Raw genomic sequence first — 26,706 nt, forward strand, 5'->3', positions numbered from 1 at the left:
TGTGTGTGTGTGTATATATGTATGTGTGTGTGTGTCTGTGTGTGTATATGTATGCGTGTGTGTATGTATGCATGTATGTATGCATGTATGCATGTATGTATTCAATTTATTTATATAGTGCCAAATCACAACAAAGTCATCTCAGGGCACTTTACAGAAACATTCACATACATAAAAGCCAATCAGTAAAGTTCTCTATCTAAGGAATCCAGCAGACAAGTTGAATCTTGGCTTCGATGCAGTCTCCCATCCTGAGCAAGCACAGTGGCAACAGTGGAAAGAAAAAACTCCCTTTTAAAAGGAAGAAACCTCCAGCAGAACCAGGCTCAGGACAAGCGGTCATCTGCTTTGACCGGCAGGTTGAGAGGACAGGAAGGAGAGATAAATGAATACAAAATGGTAGGTCCAGGTATAAGTCCAGGTGTATCTGAAAGACAAAAAAACATGTACAACACACAAACATGTATGTATGTATGTATGTATGTACGTATGCATGTACGTAGCAAAAGTCCTGAGAAGAAGACGGAGGATAATAACATGCGTTGAGTCTAGAATTGCATGAAAGTTAACTGGTTACAGCAGCAGGGGAGGGTGGTCTGTATGGATCTTCAGACAGCTGAGAAAATGAACACATTTTTCAATCGGTTCAGTCCCCCAATGACCAGCTGCTCACCCCCATTGGCCTCCTCTGATCATCACCATCCCTTTCCTCTTCAATGTGCCTCTCTTCCACTCTTGGAGGTGCCCGCCATTCCTTCACTGTGTAAAACATCCTGCATCGTTCCAGTCCCAAAGAAGACCTAACCCCAGGAGCTTAATGATTACAGGTCGGTTGCACTCACATCACACATGATGAAAATACTGGAGCGACTGGTCCTTCAGTTTATTCGTTCTCAAGTGTTGGAGGTGAGAGACCCCCTTCAGTTTGCTTACAAGGAGAAGGTGGGTGTTGAGGATGCCATTTTCTACCTCTTACATTGTGCCCTCGCATACCTTGATGTGGCTGGGTGTATGGTGAGGATGTTATTCTTTGACTTCTTCAGTGCTTTTAATACAATCAATCCCAGCCTTCTCAAGAAACTTATGTCTGTGGAAGCCCACCTTGTGTGCTGGATATTGGGCTATTTGAACAACAGGCCCCAGTTTGTCTGAGTTGGGGGTTGTAGGTTCTCACCATTGATCAGCAGCCCAGGATCACCTCAGGGTACAGTGCTTTCACCCTCTACACCACTGACTTTCAATACAACTCTGATACATGCACATGCAGAGATTCTTTGACGACACTGCAATTGTGTGTGTGTGTGATGACACTTCATGTGTTAGGGAGGGTGAGAAGGGGAAGTACAGGGGCCTGGTGAAGGACTTTATTGGGTGGTCCCATCTGAACAAGTTTTTTGCTGAATGTCACAAAAACCAAAGAGGTAGTGCTGGATTTCTGCAGAGCACCACCCCTTCAGCAGCCCATCATTATTGAATGATCGGAGGTTGAGGTGGTCTATAAGTATCTAGCTGAATTGGACTGCAAATGTGGATGCTGTGCACAAGAAGGGGCAGAGCAGGATGTATTTTCTCAGAAGGCTAGCTTCTTTCAGGATCTGCTCTATTGCATATGTTCTACCAGTCCATTGTGTCAAGTGTACTTTTTTTTTTTTTTTGGTGCTGTGTGTTTGGGGGGCATCACTAAGAAGAAGGATATCCTAAGGCTGAATCGTCTCATTAAGAAGGCAGACTGATGGACTTGGCCTAGACTCTGTGGAGAAGGTTGTGAATCAGAGGACACACTCCAAGATCAGGATGATCATGTCCAATCAGGGCCATCCCTTGAACTTGGTCTTCTCTCATCAGCGAAGTTCAGTGAGCACCAGATTCCATTTGCTGAGATTAGGGTTATCTATTTATCTGTCTATCTATCTATCTAGCTAGCTATCGCCTGGGAGAATGGGATAAACTCGCACAGACAATTCCAATTCAACACTCAATGGTTCAAGTTGCCAAACAACTCATGAAATCTTGTTAAAGGTTCTTGTTTTTCTACATTTTCTCCTCATGTTTTCTTTCCTTTTCTTATCTAAGCAAAATATTATTCTGAATAAGAATAAGAAGGCCGCGCTGATTATTTTAGCCGCAGCTTCGTGCACTCGGCCCATCTTCGGACGACTGTACGTAAATATTCGCATTGTATCTCGGTGCAATGCCAATAAAGTTTATTCCGATTCTGATTGTGATTTTGTCATGCAGTAAAAGGAAATGAAACTTTAAACACAGTCTGTGAAAAAGCTGCTCTTTTTTTATTGCATCTACCTTTGAAACATGTTGGTGAATCACTGCACTTTTTTCAATTACCCTAGATTTCAGTTTGCATACAGTGAAATAAATGTACACGTGTCAACAATAAATTAGCGCATAATTAACATAAAAAAAAACTAGTAACAGTTCACCAGCAATAATACTGATAAAAAATAAATGCAATTAATCACACACTGCTTTTCATACTTTTTGCACTATTAAAAGCAATTTGACATTCAAGCATCTGAGTTCACAGCCAGTTTGCTTCCAAAGGCTCTTCCTCCCACGTCAGTACACAAGTCCATTTGAAGAAACTGGTTTCAGATGCTACACAGCACCCCGAGTGCCCCGCTCAAGATTACGTAACAAATCAAAATGTGTTCACACTTGTCATGCAGAAGGTGGTAACAAAGAAATACAATAAAAATAGGGTTGTAAACTTCTTGAACCAGATCCTATTAGTCCATTGATGTTCATCTGGTTTACCCCTCGTTCCTCAAATCTAAAGCTTACTGAGTTTTTTTTTTTTTTTTTTCCACAACAGCCACACCAGCAAACCATTTCATCTGTATTAGTGTCCATTTTGGAGGTTGCACAAACAACAGTACACTTTTATCAGTAAAGTTCCCAGTGTGAGGTATAAACAAAGACAAACCATTGGCGTTCAACAAAAGAGATAAGTACAATGTTCCAGCCCCACTTTGACAGCACCAGAACCCTGGGAAGGCTGTAACCCTTGGAGCCTAGCTGGAGGAAGCCAGGAGGTAAACACAGCACTTAAAGAAAAAAAAAATACAAGTGGGCTGAAAGCACCATTCAGCTCAATTTTCATTCAGTGACAAAAGGATGTGATAAACAGGAGTGGAAACACAAAATCTGGGCTCTTGCTAAGTATAAATATGCTGTCTTTATTATGAGCAAAAACAACATGTTGATCGATTTATTTATTTCTCAGTTTTTACAAGATTTAACTTGGCTTAAAAAGACTGGACTGAAAGATGACGCTGAACTTGAACAAACTTCTAAACCTCACTAGTGTGAAAATCAAGTAAGATGCTCGAACTAAAATGTTAATCCTGCAAACAGCAACTGAAAACAAGAGTTAACACGTTACAAACATCCAAAACAATAAAGATAACTGAACACATTCAGAAACCTTCCACTTGCAATGCTCCAACAAGGCCTTTTGTCCAACAGGCCAGCTCTCTGACATAAAACTAGGTCTAAAAAACTCATTGATAAATAATTTTCAAACTTGTCTATTTTTATTTGTGAAGCAAAGTAAATCATATGGCTACATGGGGGGGGGGGGGGCAGCTGCCAAGGAGGGCACAAAAACAGGTGTGATGAGGGCAACAAAAGAATGAGCACAGCTTAAAACGTTAGTTCTTTCGGCTGCTCCTTTCTGCACAATGTGCCACAACGAGTGAACTCACATGAAAGATTTAGCAATTGTTTTACCCTTTGTGTAGCAATCTGAGCTCAAAAGGGAAACCTCAGAGTTACAAGGCCATGGCACTAAACCATTGAACTGCCTTTTAAAACTGTGTACACAAAAATAAACTTTTGTTTTCAGAAACTGGTTGAGCAAAACCTGTCCCCATAACTCGCTTGCTTCCAAACAGACTGCAACAACAAAAACTGTTTTCTCTTACTTTTGAGTCACCAACTAGCATCAGCTGATGGATCACGTAAAGTGAGAACTGCTCCAAACAGAAACCTAATTCCCATGATTATTAGGTCACCAGAAAAATATGACTATTATAAATTTACATGAGACTCGTGAATATGTGTTTCAAAATAGTTTAATCATTCAAGAATTCATCTTATTTCTTTATTTTTGATTAAATGTCCTCCACAAGGTGGTGCTTTTGCACCCACAGCACTCCCATTTCCCACAGCTTTGCCAACTAGTCTCTGTTCATTTGATCACATTACCTCTTGTGAAATCAAATGTCTGCACCTTTAATAAGTAAAAAAAAAAATTATATGGCTGAGTAACTCATTGTTCTTCTAGTGCTAGCGTCCTAGCTGTCCCAATTTCAAAGTTAATCTTCTCTCCATAAAGAAAGAACATCATAATGTTCAAATAATGTATATTAATTGGCTAAACACAAGGTAGCATTACTATGAAGATTAATTAGTCTCGGTATTAATCACACAAGCACACAAAAAGATTCACAAATGCATAAACAGTTTTCCAAATGTACACATTTCAATTTGCACAAGTAGGAATTTTCTGCACGTGCAAACTGTCAAATACATGTGCACAAATCCTCTGCTGTGCATGGATCAGCTTGTCTGTGACTTTAGAAACTCTCTTACTGTTCCAGCTGCTTTCAAAGCTGGGACATATGAGCCTTATCAGAGTTACTGAGTTGTTGAAAAAGGACACATTTGTAACTTGGTTCAGTAGCTCAGAACCTCTACTGTGTATTAAAACACATGCTTGATGTTACTGGATTCAAAAAATGTATCCATCCATCCATTACCTTTGCTTGCTTCTTCCTTTTCAGGCCGTGGGAGTCACTGGTGACCATGTCCAGCCATCACTGTGTAAGGGGCGGGGTACACCCTGGACAGGTCTCCAGTCCATCACAGGGCCACATAGAGACAAACAACCATTCACTCTCTCACTCACACCTAGAGACAATTTAGAGTTACCAATCAGTCTAACATGCATGTTTTTGGTCTGTGGGAGGAAACCGGAGGAAACCCACAGATGCATGGAGAGAACATGCAAACTCCACCCAGAAAGGCCCCTGGCCGGGATTTGAACCAGGTCAACCTGCCCGCTGAGTAATCTTGTGGAAATAAACGACCTAAAATGAGTAGGTTATTCAGCATGTGAGAAATCTACCAGAAAAATATATTAATTACCAGAAAATTATTTTTCATGTAGCACGGTGGCTCAGTTGGTAGAGCTGTCACCTTTCAGCCTGAAGGTTGTTGGATCAAATCCTGGCTAGGAGTCTTTCTGTGTGGAGTTTGCATGTTGTCTATGAAAATCTATGCTTTATTGCGAAGAGGAAGATGCGATAACTGCAGACCCAGCAATTCAGTAGAGCTGAAGGTCACTATCAGAGCAACCTGGGCTCTCAGAACACCTGAGCAGTGACACAGACTGATCGATCCATGCCACGCTGCACTGATGCAGTAATCCAGGCAAAAGGAGCCCCAACTAAGTATTGAGTGCTGCACATACTCATACTTTTCATGTTCACACTTTTCAGTTGGCCAACATTTCTTATAATCCAATTTTTAAAATTGATCTTAAGTAATATTCTAATTTTCTGAGATACTGAATTTGTGGTTTTCATTAGTTGTCGGTTATAATCATCAACATTAAAATAAATAAACATTTGAAATATATCAGTCTGTGTGTAATGAATGAATATAATATACAAGTTTCACTGTTTGAATGGAATTACTGAAATAAATAAACTTTTTCATGATATTCTAATTTGATGACGAGCACCTGCACATGAGCACCAGCGACCCCCACGACCCAGAATGGAAGAAGCGAGAAAAGGTCGAAGCACATTTCCTACCAGAATATTGTTTTTGAGAAAGAAACAATGTATAAGTTTGAAAAACAACAAATAACTGGTCCTTGTTTGGCTAGCTATTAGCCTTGCGTGGACAAAGACTTCTGCTGTTTCCTTCATGCTGCATGCTTGCTGACTGATCAGCTAATATTGATAGCATTAACCAGAATGTTGCTTCAAAAATGCCAAAATCACAAGTATATCAATTTTAAGTTGGAACATGCCACAGAGTAAGTCTAAAATGTACAAATATTGCATCAAAATGTGTTTTTTTTATTGAAATTCAGAGGTGCTGTCACATTCTGTACATACACACTGACCCCTGTGACCCAGAAAGGAAAAAGCGAGAAAAGATGAATGGAATGGATGAATCACAATAACCATCCTATGATAATTGTTGTCTAACTCTGGTTTTATATTTCATGTTAAAATTTTCACAAAATACCAACAAGAACATTTTACAAAATAGTTGAGCCATTCCTTGAACTCTTGATTAGAAAATAAAACCACATAATCGTAAACAATTAAAAAGATTATAACTGTGCGGTGATTTTAATGAAGAGGTTGTTTCCTAGAAAAAAAAAAAAAAGAATTCTTCATAAGGGAAATAAAACCTCCATATTGGAATCTTTAAAAAGCAGAGCTGCAGCGTGATTTTTTTTGAGCACCAATTTTTTGAGGCAGTATGAACGTTCATGTAAATGGTAAATGAACTGTACTTGTATAGCACCTTTCTATCATCAATATATTCAAAGCTCTTTACAACACAATCTGTGCCTCATTTACACATTCATACTCTACTAGATCTATACAAAGATTAATCAATGCTTTAGATCACATTCATACACCGATGGGACACACATCAGAGGCAATGAGGGGTTCAGTGTCTTGCCGAGGGACACTTCAGCATGTGACTGCTGGTGGAATTGAACCCCCAACTCTTGCATTGGAGGATGATTGCTTTAACCACTCAGCCACCCCACAAATGTGAGGCCTCACATTTAAATATGAGGAACAGAGACACCCATGCAGCGTAGGAGAAAAGAGTCATTGTTTTTTTTTTTGTCTTAAAGTAGCACCATTTACAAAAGACAAATCCTTAAAGTGTATGAGGAGGTTAGGATCATCTGACAGAAAGATCTGTGGAGAAAATGTTGCTCTGTTTTGAATTGTACAGTTATCGTACAGTATACGGTCTCTCCACTGTATTTTAGCTGTGAATTGGTAAAGTTTTTACTTAAAAAGGTAGAATAAAGCCACATGTAGGGGGCCGAGATGGTGTAGAGGCAGGGCAGCCGGCTTGGGACCCGAAAGTCCCAGGTTCGATCCCCAGTCACTGCACATCACGTGGCGTCTCTGGGCAGCACGTCTCATCCCCAAAATGTCCCCCGGGCGCTTTCAATAGCTGCCCACTGCACCACCTGGTGGTGGATGGGTTAAATGCAGAGACTAATTTCGCCATTGTATGGAAACATACAGTGCTGACATTGTGATGACATTATTATTATTATTATGTCAGATGGGCAGTTGTACTGTAAGAAATGTCCCAAAGACAGGAGATAAGTGTGCTCTCTTCTGCTTTTTTATCTTCTGGGAAGATCTTCTTTCTCATGTGTCCAGCTCTTTTGGATTTATAGTGAGCACATACAGACAAAGACTACCAATGTTATCACTAATTATTATTATAATAATAAATATAACATTGTTAAAGAGTAATCTTCTGAGTTCCACTTCATAGAAGTGAAAATAAAAAACAAAAACTTGAAGTTTGTGCCAGCACCATGGGATGAGCAGTGGTTATGTTTCCACCATAATGAAGGGCAAGATGATCCAGTCCATAAACAGGAAGTCTCTTTTTTTATTCATTCAAGCAGCCTGCCTCAGTTCTTATTCTCACCCCCTCAGTGCCTTTTGGATTCATCTTGTGATTGTCTTGCTCACAGCCCCTGGCAGGTCTTGCAGCACATCTGTCTGAAGTACGCTCGGCTACAGAACTTGAACTTCAACACCAGCGGGCAGTAAGCCACCTTGTTTACATCTTTGCATTCTGTGGAAATGAGGAACAAAGTTTGGTTACGCAGGGATGATTTCTAGGAAAACCTTTGTTCAGCTGTATAACATGTCTAACCTTCTAAGTCCTGACCAGTATGAAACCCCAGGCTTTGTCTCTTTGTACAACCAACTTATTTTAGTCAGATTGATAAAAACTGAATTTTATGAAAAACAATTGAAAGAACAATAACTCTGTCTCATAACTATCGTACATATTTAAGATGTTTTCAGCACACATTATTTAAATGAATTAGACGCTTTTAAAAATGTGATGACATCCTGAGAAATTATTTCAACCATATGAATCAGGTGTGTTAGAGAAAAGAAATGCTGATAACTTGCAGGAGACTCAACCCCACCCCAGCTAGGACAGCTGGTCTAGAAGAAAATTTGAATTTAACAGATTTTCGTGCCTATTAGGAGCTTCCAAAGCAAGATATAACACCAAAACTGACATAAGAAACAATAGGAAACCTTTGTTGACATTACACGAACCATCGTAGGTTAAACTAGTAGTACGCTGATGTCCCCTGTCTCTGAGGGATTTGAACAGATTCAATGTTTTGTAGTTTTTGAGATATGTTTTTCAGAACTGGGATGAACAGGAAACCCAAGTAAAAATGCTTTTGGTGCAAAGTATTCAATGGTAGAAACAGAGGTAGTTAATTTTTGCAGAGTAACAGATCCTGATGAGTGGAGGGAGGAATTTTATCCATGACCAGTGCAACAGTGGAATCGGGAGGGGGGGGGGGGTGTCAATGGTGGCCATGGTCCCCATAGATTAATCTTCGGCAACCCCAATCATTAGAGAAAATTGTAATTTTAGGCAATATAAAAACTAGAAAGCATAGTTTTCTCAAATGATTTGGGTGGTCAGTTTACCCCCCCCCCCCCCCCCCCCCCCCCACACACACACACACATAGCCATGTGGCAGCCGTCTTGGATTTTAAAGTGGTAACCAATTTTGAAAGGAATTTTTATTATGTCTAGATGCAGCCACAGGAGGAAGAAGTCATTACCTCACTTATTTTTCAAGTTATCACGCTCACAACATGTACAGACGGACGGAAGATATTTCCAATTCCACTCCACCGCAGACAGAACGGGGAAGCAAAAACAGGGACCCAACATGACAGGCTGGTGTCTGGATAAAGCAGTGCTTTCATTTAAGATTGCACAGCACCATCTAGAAGGTTTGATCAAAATGTTCATAACTTCATCCTTTTTCATCGTAAGATGATTTCTTTGGTGGACGATACGCATCCATTCCTGGATTTCCAGGCCTTGAATCTTAATTGTATGTAATAATAGGACTCGGGTCAGGACAAATAAACTCACATTTGCCTGCTACAAGAAATGGGAGCAGCTTACTGCTGCTCAATAGGATTAAAACTGCAACTCTACTTGGATGCAAGATTTTGACAGATCCTGGCCCTACTCACCCTGCACACTGGGCTGACTGCCATTGGTCGCAATCTCTCTCTCCCCCTCTCTCTCCCCCCCCCCCCCCCCTCTCTCACACACACTTTCAAACTTCTTGCTGGATGCTGGACAGGCTGTGCCTTATCACGATCAGAGTGTCTTCCCTTATTAGGCTCTGTCTCCTACCTCCACAAAGCCAAATGGTTCGAGACATTGCATCACTGCTGTCCATGAAGGAACAATTAGCCTGCAGCTAATCCCATTAGCCAGCCTGTGAACACTGCTCACATTTTCCATTCAGTCTCATCAAAAGACCCCACTTCATGCAACTGAATGGCCATCCATCATGTGTAAGTGTATGTGGAGGATTGAGTTGACTCAGAGCCAACATCACTGGAAAGATTAATGTTGCTGGAAAAGTGGAGAGGTGTGTTTACGTCACAGCAGTACTGTGAATCTGAAGATAGAGATAGTTTATAACCTTTTCCACATTCAGTTAGAAACAGTCCACAAACTACAGCAACAATCAGACTTTTCCTCAGGTTTTCTTTAGACCGAGACTTTTTTCTTGTTATCTTACCATCACCACTGGAGACTGGGGTGACGTCACACTTGCTTTCACACTGCTGCATCATGGCAGGCCGGAGGGATTCTGCACACTCGTTTGATGGCTGTCCAGTGTAGGACAGACATGTCACCGTCCTCATCTGCTGTCCCAGTCCACACTGAGCCGAACACTGGAACAGAAAGACATCACAGCACAACTTAATGCTTCTGCAGGAACACATTTACACAATACATTTAACGAGGTAACCGAGGAGCATCTTTCCTCTATGACCCTGAGATATGTGCAGGAACCTCCAGACACACAATCAGCCTTCTGCACACACTGACACCCCCCCCCCCCCCCCCAACACACACTCACACACACACTGCTGCACACCTTTATTCAATCAATCATCAGGACACAGAGCCAATGAGTCACCTTCTTGGCTTCATTTAGGTTGTATTCTGTCTGCCTTTAGGAGCCCAACTGATGTCTAAAGACATTTTTAGTCTCATGATTGTTTGACTTTATGTTTTTTGGGATACTTTCATGAATTTTGTAACTTCTATTTTAAAAAGGACATCATTATTAATTTGACATGCCATTAGCAAACTTGGTGTGTTTCTCTACCTGTTTCTGCAAACAAAATAACTCAATAAAAACCATTGGAGACCTCACTATACTGAACAACTATTGGCCAATCTTTAAACTTTTTATTACTGCTAAGGTTTTAGAAAAAAAATGATAAATACTCAAGTCAAGAAGTATTTGGATTCTTTTAACATCTTACCTCCCCATTAATTTGGTTTCAGGAAACACCATAGCACGACCCCTTTGTTTAAGGTTTTTAACTATGTTGTTGAAGCATTGGATGCTAAGGATTGTTGTGCTGCACTTTTCTTAGACCTGTCTGAAGCTTTCAACACTGTGGATCATAACATCTTGTGTCATAAGCTCTCAGAAATTGGTTTCTCAGATCACATTATCGGTTGATTTTCTAATTATCTCTCAAATCGGAGGCAATGTGTTCAACACAATGGTATTTCCTCCGGCTAGCTAACTGTCAACAATGGTGTACCAAAAGGCTCAGTCTTAGGACCCACCCTCTTTACAATCTACACAAGTAATGTAGGTCAGATCATTCCTGTCACATCCTTACCTTATGTCCTTCTATGCCAATGACACAGTTGTTTATTGTTGAGCTAGAACAGTTGCTAAGGTTTTCCAGCTTAAACAGTCTGCACTCGACATCATTCAGTCTGACCTGTTCCGTCTCAAACTGGTGCTAAATGCTGATAAAACCAAAGGGATGTTGTTTTCAAACAGGAAGTTGGTACCAGTTGTTCTTTCTTCTATCTTATCTACGAATGGTGTTTCTATTGAGTTTGTAGTTTCTTACAAATATTTGGGAATCTTGGTCAATGCACATTTCTTTTTTAAGCCTCATGTCAAAATCTGATAAAGAAATTGAAATTAAAATTGGCTTTCTTTTTCAGAAATAGATCTTGTTTAACTCTGAATGCTAGGAAGTGCCTTGTAACTGCAACTTTCCTTCTGGCCATTGATTATAGTGATATTACTTACATGAATGCTCCTACAAGCACCTTGCGGATGTTGAACGATGTCTATCACGGTGCGTTAAGATTCATAACTGGCTGTAACTACTGTACCCATCACTGCACCCTGTATTCACTGGTCAATTGGTCATAATTACCTTCACACAGACTCTCTCACTGGTTCATTTTCATCTTTAAATCACTCATGGTCTGTTGCCTTCATACATCTCCTCCTACATGTCACATCATGAGTGCAGCTACAGCGTGCGCTCTCAAGACATAATTACCTGCCGCGTTCCCTCGATGCAGACAGAACTAGGCAAAAGGGCCTTCTCTTATTCTGCTCCTATATCCTGGAAAACCTTGCAAAAAGGTCTGAAGCTTTCTTTTTCAGAAACAGATCCTATCTAACCCTGAATGCTAGGAAACGCCTTGTATCTGTGACCTTCCTTCCCTCCATTGATTACGGTGACATTATTTACATGAACGCTTCTACAAGAACCCTGCAGATGTTGGATGCTGTCTATCATGGTGCACTAAGATTCATAACTGGCTGTGATTATCGTACCCACCACTGCACCCTGCATTCACTGGTTAACTGGACATCATTAACTTCACGCAGACTCTCCCACTGGTACATTTTCATCTTTGAATCACTTCTTGGTCTGTTGCCTTCATACATCTCCTCCTACATGTCTCTGCGTGAGTGCAGCTACAGCGTGCGCTCTCAGGACATTACTACCTGCAGTGTTCCCTCAGTGAGGACTGAACTTGGCAAAAGGACCTTCTCCTACTCCGCTCCTGTTTCCTGGAATATCTTATAAAAAGATTTGAAGCTCTCGACCTTGACCTCTCTAAGTGGCTTTAAGAATCTGTTGGACTCCTGGCAGGGACCAATGCAGACATGTTCCTGGTTTTAGTTTTCTACATTCGCCTTAAAATCTTGCTGTTTTTTGTTACTTTTCTTCTTTTTTTTTAGCTATCCTATTTGTAAAAAAAAAATAAAAAATTAGTATGACATTTTATAACTGTTTATTGATGTCGCTGTTGTCCATTGTTGTCATTCTTTGTTGAAATCAGGTCTCTCTTGTAAATGAGTCCTCGAGGCTCAATGGGATTTACCTGTCTAAATATAGGTTGAATGAATGAAAAAGCAGTCTTGCTCTGAGGCAGAGAAACCTCAAACAGCCATGAGGACATTGCAGCTAATGATCACACACAAGCCTGCTGGGACAGTTGGACTCACAATCACAACCTCAAAACATACAAGCATTGTTTTAAAATATTAGTTTAGGATTTAGGATTAGTTTAGGATTAAATATCGAAGTTCAGATTGAAGGTTTGCTTTTATAAATTTAATCTTACCTGTCCCCAGTCACCAGGGATCCACCGAGGAGGAGGACATCGTCCTAAACTGCAGCGGATTCGGACCGGAGGCTTATTGTGGCTCGGGCAGTGGGAGGGCGGGAAGGTTTTGGTCAGGTCACTGCTTTTGCACAAGGTGATCCGGTGCTTGAAACCTGGGCCACATTTAGGTGTGCACTAAAAACAATAGACATAAAAAAAAAGAGTAGGAAAGGATCTGGTCAGAATAAAAAGCTTAGGTTAAGTTAGGTCTGATAGAGTGCCTGAAAGATTTGGAGCAAGACAAGGCTGTTGACCGTATTCTGTATGAGGGCACTAACGATCGGTCATTAGGCTGGTGGTCCTCTTTTAGCATGTGAACAGCTAGTTTTGGTGGTCACCAGCAAACTGGTTGATCCTCTATGAGAAGGGGCTATTTATAAGACAGAGTTAATTGCAGCTCCTCAGACTGAAGAAGTTTTTTGAATAAAAGACGAAATGTTTCAACAAGAAGAATCCGCCCAGAGGACCTGATTATTGAGCATGCATCAGGAAGCTTATGTTCGGATCTTACTTGTCACCAACAAGCAATGTTGTTGCACTAAAAAAGAACATTTTCTAAAATCCTGCCTTTTTGTGTGCATGACTTGTAAAACTGTATTTTTGACCATGCAAATTTTTTGGTTATTCATCTCTCCCCACATCATACCCAACTCAGCCTATTTTGTATCCTCCTTGGCAGCCGCCCCCAAACTAAATACACTTTTAAAAGCGTTCACATTATTCTAAAGTTAGTCTGTATTTTTTGCACTCAACTTCTTCATACTTTGTGCTTTTTAACCATTGATATATCAAAACACATTTAAATTGATGCTATAACCTTTACATTTTATGTTATACACTTTTCAAGATATCAAACATTTTTCCAACATTTAACCCACAGAAATTATTATGATCTGTGTTTTTCTTGTTTATTTGTGCTGCATTAGTATTCTTTGGTAATTATGGAAGGATTTGTTGTTGTGTTTTACCCACTTGTGATCCTTGTGATTGGTTCAGTTTCTGCTCCTGCCCTGCCCACCAGTTTTGTCTTTATATTTGAAAGAGTATCGCTCCTCATCCAAGATGGCCGCTAATTATCAACAGCTGCCGGCCATCAACCTGATAAGGATCATCTCCTACATAAGGCTGCAGTCCAGTGTTACTCTTTGCTGGAGCATTGACAATCTAATGCGTTCCTGCCTCCTCGGTCCTGGTTCCACTGATTCTGACCTGGTTCTCCTTGTGCCTCGTTCTGGTTCTCCTCAAGCCTTGTCCTGGTTCTCCTCGTGCCTTGCCTTGGTTCTCCTCGTGACTTGCCTTGGTTCTCCTCATGCCTTGCCTTGGTTCTCCTCGTGACTTGCCTTGGTTCTCCTCGTGCCTTGCCTTGGTTCTCCTCGTGCCTTGCCTTGGTTCTCCTCGTGCCTTGCCGATCACTAGTTGCCATCCTTCCTCACTCCGCTGGACCCCTAACCCTGTTTCCCTCTGGAGCTCTTCTAATGATTTTGAGTTTGACTTAACAACATCTTCTAATCTGTAAGAGAGAACACATCTTCACATTAATGTGGCCTGTTCACCAGTCAACCTCCTCTGATCCGAGCTTCCCTTGGCTTTCGAGACTGCCCAACTCATGGTCCAGCACGTCTTCAGGATCCATGGCATCCCCTGCGTTGTGGTGTCTGACTGCGGTCCCCAGTTCATCTCACAGGTATGGCGCTGCTTTTGCAAATCTCTAGGGGCCTCCACCAGCCTTACCTCAGGCTACCCCCCCCCCCCCCCCCAGCCCAATGGCCAGGCTGAACATTGCAATCAGGAGCTGGAAACCACCCTCCACTGCATTGCTGAAAAGAACCCCTCAGCCTGGTGCCAACACCTGGTGTGGGTGGAATATGGCATGTCCCCATTCAAAGCCTCCTTAGGTTACATGCCCCCTCTTTTCCTCAGCCTGGAGACGGACTGCATGGTGCCATCAGTCCAGCATCATTTCAGACGCTGTCGACGCATCTAGTGTCAAGCCAAGGCAGTTCTGCTTCACACTGCGGCCCAAAACAAGATGCTCACCTTCCGTCACCGCTCTACAGCGCCCACATACCAGGTGGGACAAAGAGTATGGCCGTCCACCCAGGACATCAACCTGAAGGACACCCCCTGAAAAATGGTACCCCATTTCATCGGTCCCTTCCCCATCTCCAGGATCATTAGTCCCTTCGCAGTAAGACTCCAGCTCCCTAACTCCATGAGAATTCACCCCATGTTTCATGTGTCCCAGATTAAACCAGTCTCTGTGAGCCCCTTGTGTCCCCTCCACCCCCCGACTTCCTTCCACCACCCTGCCTGATCAACAGTCACCCTGAGTTCAGAGTAAGAACCATCCTAGACGTGCAACACAGAGGTAGAGGTTTCCAGCACCTCGTCGATTGGGAGGGGTACGGCCCAGAGGAGAGGTCTTGGATATCCAGATCTTTTATTTTGGACCCCAGTCTCATCACCTCTTTTTCAGGAACCACCCAGAGAAACGCCTCAGGTCGCCTGGGGGCGATTCTTGAGGGGGAGGTATTGTAAGAGTATCACTGCCTACAGCTCCTCATCCAAGATGGCCACTAATTATCAACAGCTGTCGGCCATCAACCTGATGAGGATCATCTCCTACATAAGGCTGCAGTCCAGTGTTACTCTTCGCTGGAGCATTGATCATGTAATGCATTCCTGCCTCCTCAGTCCTGGTTCCCCTGGTTCTGACCTGGTTCTCCTTGTGCCTCATTCTGGTTCTCCTTGAGCCTCATCCTGGTTCTCCTCGTGCCTTGCCGATCACCAGTTGCCATCCTTCCTCACTCCGCTGGACCCCTGGTCCTGTTTCCCTCTGGAGCTCTTCTAAAGAGTTGGACTCAATGACATCTTCTAATCTGTAAGAGAGTACACATCTTCCCATTAACGTGGCCTGTTCACCAGTCGACCTCCTCTGATCATCTCCCTCCTCTTCCAAGAGTACCAGAGAAGCAACTGTTAATTTATTCACTGTAAATAATAAACACTGTTACTTTTGTACCCACCTGTGTCTGCCTCATTCCGGGTCTCATACCACTCTGGGTTCCTCGAGTTATGACAATATTCTCCTTGGTTTGGTTTTGGTTCTGCATTGAGCACTTTATGTGCCAATCCAAATACTTTTCTGATATCATAACCTCAAACTCTCACAACCCACGTGTCCTCTTCTCTACCCTAAACTCTGTTCTCCACCTCATTGAACCAAAACCTCTGGAAGACTCGACTGAGCTGTGCGAGAACATCTTACATTTCTTTTTGGAAAAAAATTGCGACCACCCGGGCTCTCAGTTCCCCTCTAACTCATGACCCATCCATCCCACCTCAATCTGTAGCTCTATTTGACCATTTTGAATCCATCACTCTATCTTCTCTAGAGCAGGTCATGTGCAGCTTGAAACCTTCTGGTTCCCCCTTTGATGTGGTCCCCCCTCAAATACTAAAGGAGGTTTTTCCTACTCTAGGTCCGTCCATTCTTGCTATAGTAAACAGTAGTTTATCCACTGGCATGGTGCCAAAAACCTTTAAACATGCTGCTGTCCAGCCTCTTCTAAACAAAACAAACCTTGACCCCTCAGTCGTTTCCAACTTCCGGCTTGTCTCCAAACTCCCATTTGTTTCTAAAATACTGGAGAAAACAGTTGAGTCTCAGTTGAAGTGCTTCCTGGAGGATCATGCCATCTTAGAGCTATTCGAATCGGGCTTTAAACCTCTCCACAGCACTGAAACTGCCCTGCTGAAGGTTTTTAATGACATCTTCAGATACCAGTGATTCTGTGCTGCTTGTCCTATTGGACCTCACAGCCGCCTTTGACACCATCGACCATGAGATCCTCAGTGCTAGGTTGGAGCAGTGGGTGGGCATCACATGATCAGCCCTCAATTGGTTCAGATCTTATCTCACTGACAGATCCTTTTGTGTCTCCATCAAGGATTTTAGTTCTGCAGCGACAGAGCTTAAATTGGGGGGGGGGGGGGGGGGGTTCGCAGAGGTCCATCCTGGGTCCCCTCCTATTCTCTGTACCTGCTGCCACTTGGTGATATTTTCTGGAAACACAACATGCCCTTTCACTTCTACGCCGACGACTGTCAAATTTACTTTCCCCTAAGACACAATGGTACATGCTCTATTCAACCTCTGCTCGACTGCCTGGCTGACATCAGGGACTGGATGGCTTTAAACTTCTTAAGTTTCAATGAAAAGAAGTCTGAAGTCATGTTGTTCCCTCCCAATGACACGATCACAAACCACTGCATCGACCGTTCCACTCTAACCCTGTCAGAAAAACAAAGAGTCACTAATCTGGGTGTGATAATGGACCCTTCCCTGAAACTTAACAATCATGTAAACATGATTGTTAAATCCTGTTTCTTCCAACTGAGGCGGCTGTCTAAACTGAAGCCCATATTGTCCAAAAATAACCTGGAGACAGTAATACATTCATTCATTACATCTAGGCTTGATTACTGCAATTCGCTCCTGTTTGGTATCAGTCAGACCTCCATTGCACGTCTACAACTGGTCCAGAATGCAGCAACCCGATTTTTAACCAGTACAGGCAAAAGAGAGCACATTACACCAGTTTTTGCCTCACTGCACTGGCTACCGGTTCACCTTTGAATCCAGTTCAAAATACTCCTGTATGTTTACAAATCGCTGAACAGTTTCGTCCCCCCCCCCATCTCTGATCTGCTACAACCGTATGTCACACCACGTTGCCTGAGGTCAGCGGACCAATTGCTCCTCACAGTTCCAGGAACTCGTCTTAAGCGCAGAGGTGACAGGGCCTTCTCTGTAGCAGTACCAAGACGAGTACGAGGGCAGAAAAGGATCAGAACTGGAACGAGTTACCTCTGCTTGTCAGACTGGCCCCCTCCCTCTCGGTTTTCAAATCCCATTTAAAAACTCACTACTATTCAGTAGCTTTCAACACCAGATGATCTGTGTTTTGAACCTGTACGCTCCACACTGGTTTGTCATATTTATTGTCTGCATCGTTTTTATGTCTATATTCTGATTTACCTCATTTTGTATATTGCTTCGTGTGTTGTCTGTTGTTCTGTCTGTACAGCACTTTGGTTGGCCTTGTAGCTGTTTTAAGTGCTCTATAAATAAAATGGTATGGTATGGTAATCTGGCTCTGTGCTTGTGACTAATCCCCATGTTCTGTCTGTTATTTTTGCTACAACATCAGCACTTTATTTTATAAATAAATCAATTTTGCCACTTTGAAGATTTGAGTCCAGGACCAGATGTATGCACCAAACAACTGAAAACCATGACAGGAATACAATGAGATGTCTAAAATTATTTCCAAAATACTTTATCTACTTTTGTCTTTTAATTTTACTTTTAAATTTGAACTAGTCTTTTGTTTATTTTACCTAGCAATTAGCTCTTTTTCGTTTTTATCTATTGTTGACTATTTTTAGATTCTAGATAGACTTTGATACTTTTAGCTAGTGTCTTGCTACATTTATCTTTTACCTATGGTCTGGAAACTGTAGCCTGTAGCTACTTTTAGCTTGAACAACTCAGTTTAAGCATCTTCAACATTTTCACCGTAAATTAAATTTCTCTATCCATACATACATACATACATCTTTTACCAGCTTTTCCCTCTCTTGATCACCAACAGCTGGTCTGTCTTCAGCAATCACTGTGTAAGAGGCGGGGGACACCATGGTCAGGCCTCCAGTCCACCACAGTGACACATATAGACAAAGGAGCCAACTAATCATTCATTCACACCTAGGGACAATTTAGAGTTACCAATCAGCTTATCCTGTATATTTTTGGTCTGTGGAAGGAACCCTAAGTACCTGGAAAAAACAGACATGCACAGGGAGTTCATCTTGTTGTGATGCAGCAGTGCTAACCACTGTACTGCTTTTTCTCTAAATATTTGTAATCTGCATAGTTTTAAATCTGGACATGCTTTCTGTGAGAGGACAGCTCCTGTGCAGAAGTTAAAAATATAGCTCTTTTGCTCTTGATATGGGCTGGAGACATTTGCAGTGATTGAATACTTGAGAGAAAGGAAGCTGAAGACCACTGCAGATATTGGATTCTGGAAACTCACTCATAAATATGCTTTGCAAACTGGTCGTAGAATAATGATTTTTTTTCTTTAAGAATTCATAATGTTGTTTTACCTCAGACCATTCCAGATTGACCCACTTTGGTGGGCAAGACTGGTTGTTGCAGGACTCTCTTTCAATGGGACGGTGAGTCATACAGTAGGTGTCTTTTAGTGTCTCCTCTTCAGCAGGGCCAATTTTTTGGATACACAAGACTGTTCTCGTCCTCATCCCACCGTCACATGTCTTTCCACACTCCAACCAGTCCCCAATTAACCACCTGCCAGAGAAAAGCATCAAGACTAACAACACAGCTGGAGAACTTCACTTAAAAGTTTATGTAAAAGTGAAAATAAAACTCATAGAAATGTTGAATTTAATTAACTTGATAATTGTAAGACAGCCAAAAGAGCAGGACGCTGAACACATCTTGGTAGTAAAGGATGAACAACACAATTTGATTGTTTTATCAACGTCAAATATTTGCTAAAATTAAATGTCTACCATTCCTCAAAAGAAGGCTTATCACCCTTCACATTACTTGCCAAAATTTGAAAGTAAAATTAAGTTTATTACATTTCAGTGAAATTGAGAATTTTTTTTGTTTGAAAAACTCTTTCACCTTCATTTCAGTCACACACCTGTTAACATACAACCTCTCAGTATTCTTCATGATTGTATAGGTACAGGTAGGTAAATGTATGAAGGTATAAAGTATAAAAACTCATCTCACATTGGTCTTGTGTTGAGCTATACTATGTGATATATGCAATATTCTAGTTGTTTTGATCAAACCTTGAATTTAATACTAAACAAGATCTTATACAATATTGTAAGATGACATGCTCAGAGTATGTGTTGTGAATGATTCACCACTACCACGCCAATAGCTGTAAAATTGACTAAATTATAACCATTTTTGTGTTTTGAAAGGTCAGATGGCCGTGGTGGCCATTTAGAATTGAGTTGGCTCCCAAAGTCAATCAGTTGTAGGGTATATCCATTTAATTACTAAAGGTTCCTATAAAATTTGCTCATTGTTTTTACCCTAATTAGAAAATTTCAAAATTTTAAACAAATATTTAGTCTAATCTGTTGCACTCACAGTATATGTTAGGGATCACTCTTGGCTACTACTACACCAAATTTTAGCCCGATATCTGTGAAACTTGACTGTTATAGTAACCTTTATGTTGATTAATACAAGCTTGCTGTTGCAGCCATCTTGAATCTGAATAACTCCAATAGTTAATCAGCTGTGGATGTACATCATTACTTCTACAATACTGTCCAGGTAAGATGATATTTAAATAAACTACACATGCTGACACACTCAGTTGCCTAAGTTTTTGTATGTTAATTCCAGATTGGCCCTGGTTACTAGATTTGGTTGTTGTAGGAAAAGTGTGCTAGTTTAGTCTGATATTTTTCACTTTTAGCCACATTTCAACCCTAACAGAAAATATGTGGCTGTTTAGAATACTGGTAATTGGTTCAGTTTTAATAACCAAACTTTGGTTACACAAACTAATTTATACACAGTTATAATATTTCTTCTGGGTAGTTGGAATTGAGCCTTATTGGGGGCAATCGAGTCACCTACAGTCAAGCCTAAGATCGTGATTCCAGTTATTGGGGCAAAGGACAGTCTGAACCCCTTAATGAAGACTTAAAATTCCCCCAAAACTGGTAAAGACAACAGGTCAGTGGATTTCTATTATATTATAAATTTTCTGGATATTTCCACAATACCTGTAATTGCACAGTTGTACAAATATGCTTGTACCTTTCTGTAAAAAAAAGGGACAAAGATTGCCATAACCAACAAAAGTAATAAAAAAAGAAAATAATTAACACTAAAAGTCAAGTAATGAAAATTAGGGATTACTTTAAAGTTTTGGTTCTACAGTTTTTGTTTTAACAAACAAACTAACGAAACTGACAAAGTTACAAAAAGGATGATACACTTAACTTGATATTTCGTTGCACACATCTTTGAGGCAATTAATGCAATCATATGATTTCTGTAACTCCTAGATTTCTGCACCTGCAGGTGCTCTGTTCCACCTGTGTTCTTATCCAGTCCTCATGATCAAATTGCTGCAGCTGTCTCACAATTGAAGGGTTCATTCTCTAGATGTTTCAGCACAGAAGTTCAACAGCATTTAGATCAGGGTTCAGAAGGACACTTCAGAACAGTCCAATTTTTGGTTTGGATTCTTTCTTGGGTGTTTTTAACAGTGTGTTTTGGATCACTATCCTGTTGGAGAACCCAAGACCTGCAACTTGGACCAAGGTGTCCAACACTGGGCACATTTCGCTCCAGAATGCTTTGATAGTCCTGAAATTTCAGACACCCAGTTTTATAACATTTGAGAACATTCCAGAGTCTCTTCCATGTTTCACTGTGAGCACAGTGCTCTTTTCTTAGTATGTTTTAATTTTTGGATTGTGGACTTGAGTTTGTGACCTGCCAATGAGCTCCAGCTTAGTCTTGTCTGTCTAAAAGACATCCTCCCTGAAACACTGTGGCTTGAGCTCTTTGGTTATTCATATTATTTCAAATTGTCATCACTGCTCCTCTTGTGGCGACATCCAGGGAGGTTGTCTCCAGTCCTGTGGACTTTAAACTTATGAAATATATGTGCAGCTGTAGTCACAGGAATATCAAATTCCTTGGAGATGGTTTCCTTTACCTCTAACATTCTTCTTCTTTCGGTTTTTCCCTATTCAGGAGTCGCCACAGAGAGTCATCCTCCTCCATCTCACTCTGTCCTCTGCATCCTCTGTCCTCACTCCAACTACATCCATGTCCTCACTAAGTGCATCCATATATCTCCTCTTTGGCCTTACTCATTGTCCTTTTCCAGGCAGCTGCGTTTCTAACATCCTTGTACCAATATACACACTGTCCCTCCTCTGGACATATCCAAACCATCTCATTCTGGCCTCTCTAACTTTATCTCCCAGTTGTTCAACCTGTGCTGTACCTCTGATGATCTCATTCCTAACCTTATCCATCCTTGTCAATCCTAAGGAGAACCTCATTTCTACCACTTCCAGTTCTTTCTCCTGTGTTTTGTCAATGCCACTGTCTCCAGACCATACAATGTAGCTGGTCTCACCACTGTCTTGTAAACTTTTCCTTTGACTTTTGCTGACACCTTTTTGTCACTCCTGAAATTTTATCCATCCACTCCATCCTGCCTGGACTCTCTTTCTCACTTCTTTATCACATTCCCCATTTTCCTGGACAGTGGACCCCAAGTACTTGAAATCCTGCACCTTTGTGATCTCTCCTTCTTGTAACCTCACTTTATAACCGGCCTCCCTGTCATTCACACACATATACTCTTTCTTACTATGGCTGACTTTCATTCCTCTTCTTTCAAGTGCATATTTCCACCTCTCCAAGTTCTCTTCCACCTGTTCCTTGTTCTCACCACAGGTTACAATGTAATCTGCAAACATCATAGTCTATGGGGATTCCTGTCTAACCTCATCTGTTAGTCGGTCCGTCACCACATCAAACAAGAAGGGGCTCAGAGCCGATTCTTGATGCACTCCCACCTCCATCTTGAAGCTATCTGTCACTCCTACAACACATCTCACCATTGTCTTGTTGTCCTCATACATGTCCTGTACCAGTCTAACATACTTCTCTGCCACTCCAGATTTCCTCATGCAATACCACACCTTCTCCCTTGGCACCCTGTCATATACTTTTTCTAAATCCAAAAAGGCACAATGAAGTTCTTTCTGACTTTCTCTGTACTTCTCAGTCAGCATTCTCAAAGCAAAAATGGCATCTGTGGTGCTCTTTCTTGGCATGAAACCATACTGATGCTCACAGTCACCTCTAATCTCAGTCTTGCTTCCACAACCCTCTCCCAGATCTTCAATGTGAGCCTCATCAACTTAATTCCCCTGTAGTTGTTATAACTTTGTACATCACCCTTATTCTTAAAAATGGGCACCAGCACACTTCTTTTCCATTTGTCCGGCATTTTCTCACCCTCAAATGTGCCATTGAATATTTTAGAGTCAAAAACCTCACTGCCATCTCTCCAAGACATTTCCAAACCTCCACTGGTGTTCATTATTTTCAGAGCTTTCCGAACTTCACCCTCACTAATCTTTCCCACTTCCTGGTCCACAGTTTCTATGACCTCTACTCTTCTTAATCTTTCATCCTCTTCATTCATTAGCTCATCAAAGTACTCCTTACATCTTCCTGTCACACTGTCCTCACTTGTTATAACATTACCATTCCTATCTTTAACAAGCCTAACCTGCTGCACATCCTTTCCAACCTGATCCCTATGTCTTGCCAATCGGTACAAGTTCTTCTCATCCTCTTTAGTGTCCAGCCTCCCATACAACTCATCATATGGCTTTTGCTTCGCCTCTCCCTCTTTGTTGTACGTCACATCCCCTTATATTCCTGTCTCCTCTCTTCAGTCCTGTCACTGTCATATTTCTTCTTGGCTAACCTCTTTCTTTGAACGACATCCTGCACTTCACTATTCCACCACCAGGTTTCCTTTCATACATTCTCTCTCTAGATGACACACCAAGTACCTTCCTACCTGTCTCTCTAATTACTGTTGCTGTAGTAGTCCAGTCATTTGGAAGCTGTTTCTTACCACCCACAGCTTTTAACAGCTCTTTTTCTGAATTGCTCACAACATTCTTCCTTTCTCAGCTTCCACCATTTGCTTTTCTTATCTGAGTTTACTCTTTTTCTCTTCTTCACAACTGCAGTCATTGTACACACAACCATCCAATGTTGTCTGGCCACACTCTCCCCTGCCACAGCCTTACAGTCCCCAATGTTCCTCAGGTTTCCTCTTCTACACAGGATGTAGTCGACCTGCATACTCTTTCCTTCACTCTTAAAGGTCACTATGTTCCTCACTCTTTTGGAAATAGGTGTTGACTACAGGCATTTCCATTTTGTAGTCAACACCTATTTCCAAAAGAGGGAGGAACATAGTGACCCTTAACATGCTGCTTAATATTTTTGTGGATAATCCGTCTTTTTCGGTTACTAACCACAGTTATTGCAGTTCCTGAGTAGCTAAGAGTAGACCCACACCAGCTTGGCGTGTCTCACCACGGGCAACTCCAGAGTGGAATAAAGTCCAGCCCCTCTCAAAAAGATTGTTTCTGGAGCCCATGCTGTGCATCGAGATGAGCCCAACTACAGTATATCTAGTCGGTACCTCTTAACCTCACGCACAAGCGCAGGGTCCTTTCCCACCAGAGAGGTGACGTTCCAAGTCCCAAAAGCCAGCTTTGGTAAGCCTCAGTCAGCGTGCCAAGGCCTCCACCTTCAGCTATAACCCACGGTATTTTGCAACCAACTCCTTAGGCCCCTCCTGCATGTGATGGGGCAACAAAAAGGCAAACTCATGTTGCTCAATCGGGCTGAGCCCAACTGGGTGCCATGGGAAGAGACCCAGTCACCGGGCGCTGGCTGATGAGCCCCTTCCTCAAGCCTGGATCCACGGTGGGGCCCTAGTTATCTATGTCTGGGCAAGGGACATAAGCTTCTTGTTGTTTTTAGCCCTATCTAGTTTATGCTGTACACTCAGGACTGTTTTTAAGGATGGGGCCGATCCGATCCAGTATCGGTATCGGCCTCCGATACCAGCATAATTTACGTATCGGATTTTTCCGATCCAACCTACAGAGATTTCCGATCCATGATACATGTTGGCTTCAAACTATGGAATGGATTTCCTGAACGGAGGCATGTCTCATGAACCCAGGAGAAATAAGACCCACCTCACATTCAGAAAATCCACTTCAAAGTTTGCAGCCAGCTACAACATGAGGGCTGAGCAGTAGCACTGTGGCTAACAGCTAACCAACTTTTCATTGAAACATGTCCACTGTGTGGAAGTATTTTACACAAAAAACACCACAAAGCAAGACAATAAAGTGCAATGTCTGCAGAGCCATAGCACCATATTAAACCACGGTAAAGTTATTTTTACGTTGGACATTCGAGCTCCATGGCTTCAGCGGGGCGCTACTCTTGCTCAACCCGAAACAGGCAACTCGACCCCGGCCAGCCGTGCTCAGTCTGCCCGTCTCTGAGTTGGAGTAGACTGAGCGCAGCTGACCGAAATCAGACCGCCCACTCCAGACTGAACAAGAAGAAGACATTACTGAAGCCACGGAGCTCGAATGATTACTGAGAAGTTGCTAAACTTCATCGTAATTAATGACCAACCACTATCAACTGTAGAAAACAAAGGATTTTTCAGCTTGATACTTGCAGCCAAGATATAGTTTACCCTCCAGGAGATATTTATCAGTACAACAGTAGACAATCATAAAAAAAAAATGTGATTTGAAAATTACAAAAAAAAAAATATATATATATATATATATATATATATATTTAAAAAAAGGAAACAAAAATAGCTACATTATAAAGTAATCTAAAATACTAAAAACAGGAACATGTCTGTTTGTTTATGCCATGAACTTAGCAGATGTTTAAAGCCATTTAACATTTTATTTTATTTTATTCATTTATTCATTCATTTAAAAGAAACAAAATAAACAAAACAAATTCATCAAAAAGAAAACATTGAATGAAAAGAGGGCAGAAAGAAGAAAAAATTCTTATATTATTTAAAAAAATATATAAAATACCTTTAAACAGTCACTTAAATTAATCACTTTAATATCCACTTTAAAGCTAGGAATAAAAAAACATGTTTTGTGTTCGCAGAATTTAATTCTAACTTTAAAATGTATCCAACATTAATAAAACTTACCTCAAGTTGCATTTTTGGACATGCATGCATATATTTGTGTCATAATGCTGGTTGGAGAAGGTAAACCCAGGGGTGCAGGCAGACAATCCAGGACTCAGGAGATGAATAAAATAATTTATTAATAATAACAAAACAACAGCTGACGGGGCAGCATACTTACATAATCTGTAGGAAACACAGAGGACCAGGGTGACAGGAAGCAATGCCAGGACGAAGGACTAACACAGAGACACAGATTTATATACAGTGACAAACGAGACAAAACACCTGTGAGGACACACAGCTGAACCACATCAGGGAAAATGACAAATCAGGAAACCAGGAAGTGCAGGAACAGACACACAACACTAAATGGAAGCATACACTAGAAAAACACAAACCCTATAGAAAACAGAAACTGAGAAGGACATAAGACAAAAAACACAAAACAATATGGGGCTAAACCCATGAAACATACCAATCCCTACAGTACCTCCCTCTTAAAGGACATCTTCAGACGTCCTCCAGAAACCCACTCCCCAAAAACTTGGGAGGGAGGAGGGGGGAAAGAGGATGGAGGGCACAACGGAACACAAGAGGGGGACTAGTTAAACACAAAAGAAAACACTAAAAGTCCAGGCGGGCGGCTGGAAGACCGTTCAGCTTGCTGGAGCAGTTCAAGCGAAGGGCAAAGATGAGGCAAAGGGCCCAGGCGAGGCGAGGGGCCAAGGCGAGGCATGGGGCCAAGGCGAGGCGTAGGGCCAAGGCAAGGGGCCAAGGCGAGGTGCCTGGATGAGGTGATGCGAAGGACCAAGGCGAGGTGTGGGACCAAGGCAATGCAAAGGGCCAAGGCGATGTGCCTAGACAAGGCAATGCGAAGGACCAAGGCAATGCGCCTGGACAAGACGATGAACCGAGGCAAGGTGAAGAGACCACTCGTGCCACAGGAGACAAAGAGTCCACTGGTGCCATAGGAGACAGAGACCACTGGGACCACAGGAGGTGTAGAGACCAC

General features: G+C 41.8%; 1 protein-coding gene across 1 annotated transcript in view; it reads right to left on the minus strand.

Moving 5' to 3' along the window:
- Positions 1-7,734: 7,734 nt before the first annotated feature.
- The window catches only part of adamts6 (ADAM metallopeptidase with thrombospondin type 1 motif, 6), a 337,746-nt gene continuing 318,774 nt past the window's right edge, over positions 7,735-26,706 (minus strand). Inside the window, exons 19-22 of the mRNA XM_037692553.1 lie at positions 18,994-19,198; positions 12,778-12,954; positions 9,890-10,046; positions 7,735-7,881 (exon numbers count right to left, since the gene is read on the minus strand). Coding sequence (XP_037548481.1) covers positions 7,772-7,881; positions 9,890-10,046; positions 12,778-12,954; positions 18,994-19,198 — 649 coding nt within the window. The 3' untranslated portion in view covers positions 7,735-7,771. The remainder of the gene's footprint in view (positions 7,882-9,889; positions 10,047-12,777; positions 12,955-18,993; positions 19,199-26,706) is intronic.

Source organism: Nematolebias whitei, chromosome 18, assembly GCF_014905685.2.
Source record: "Nematolebias whitei isolate Nwh7 chromosome 18, NemWhi1, whole genome shotgun sequence".
In the NCBI taxonomy this organism is placed as follows: domain Eukaryota; kingdom Metazoa; phylum Chordata; class Actinopteri; order Cyprinodontiformes; family Rivulidae; genus Nematolebias; species Nematolebias whitei.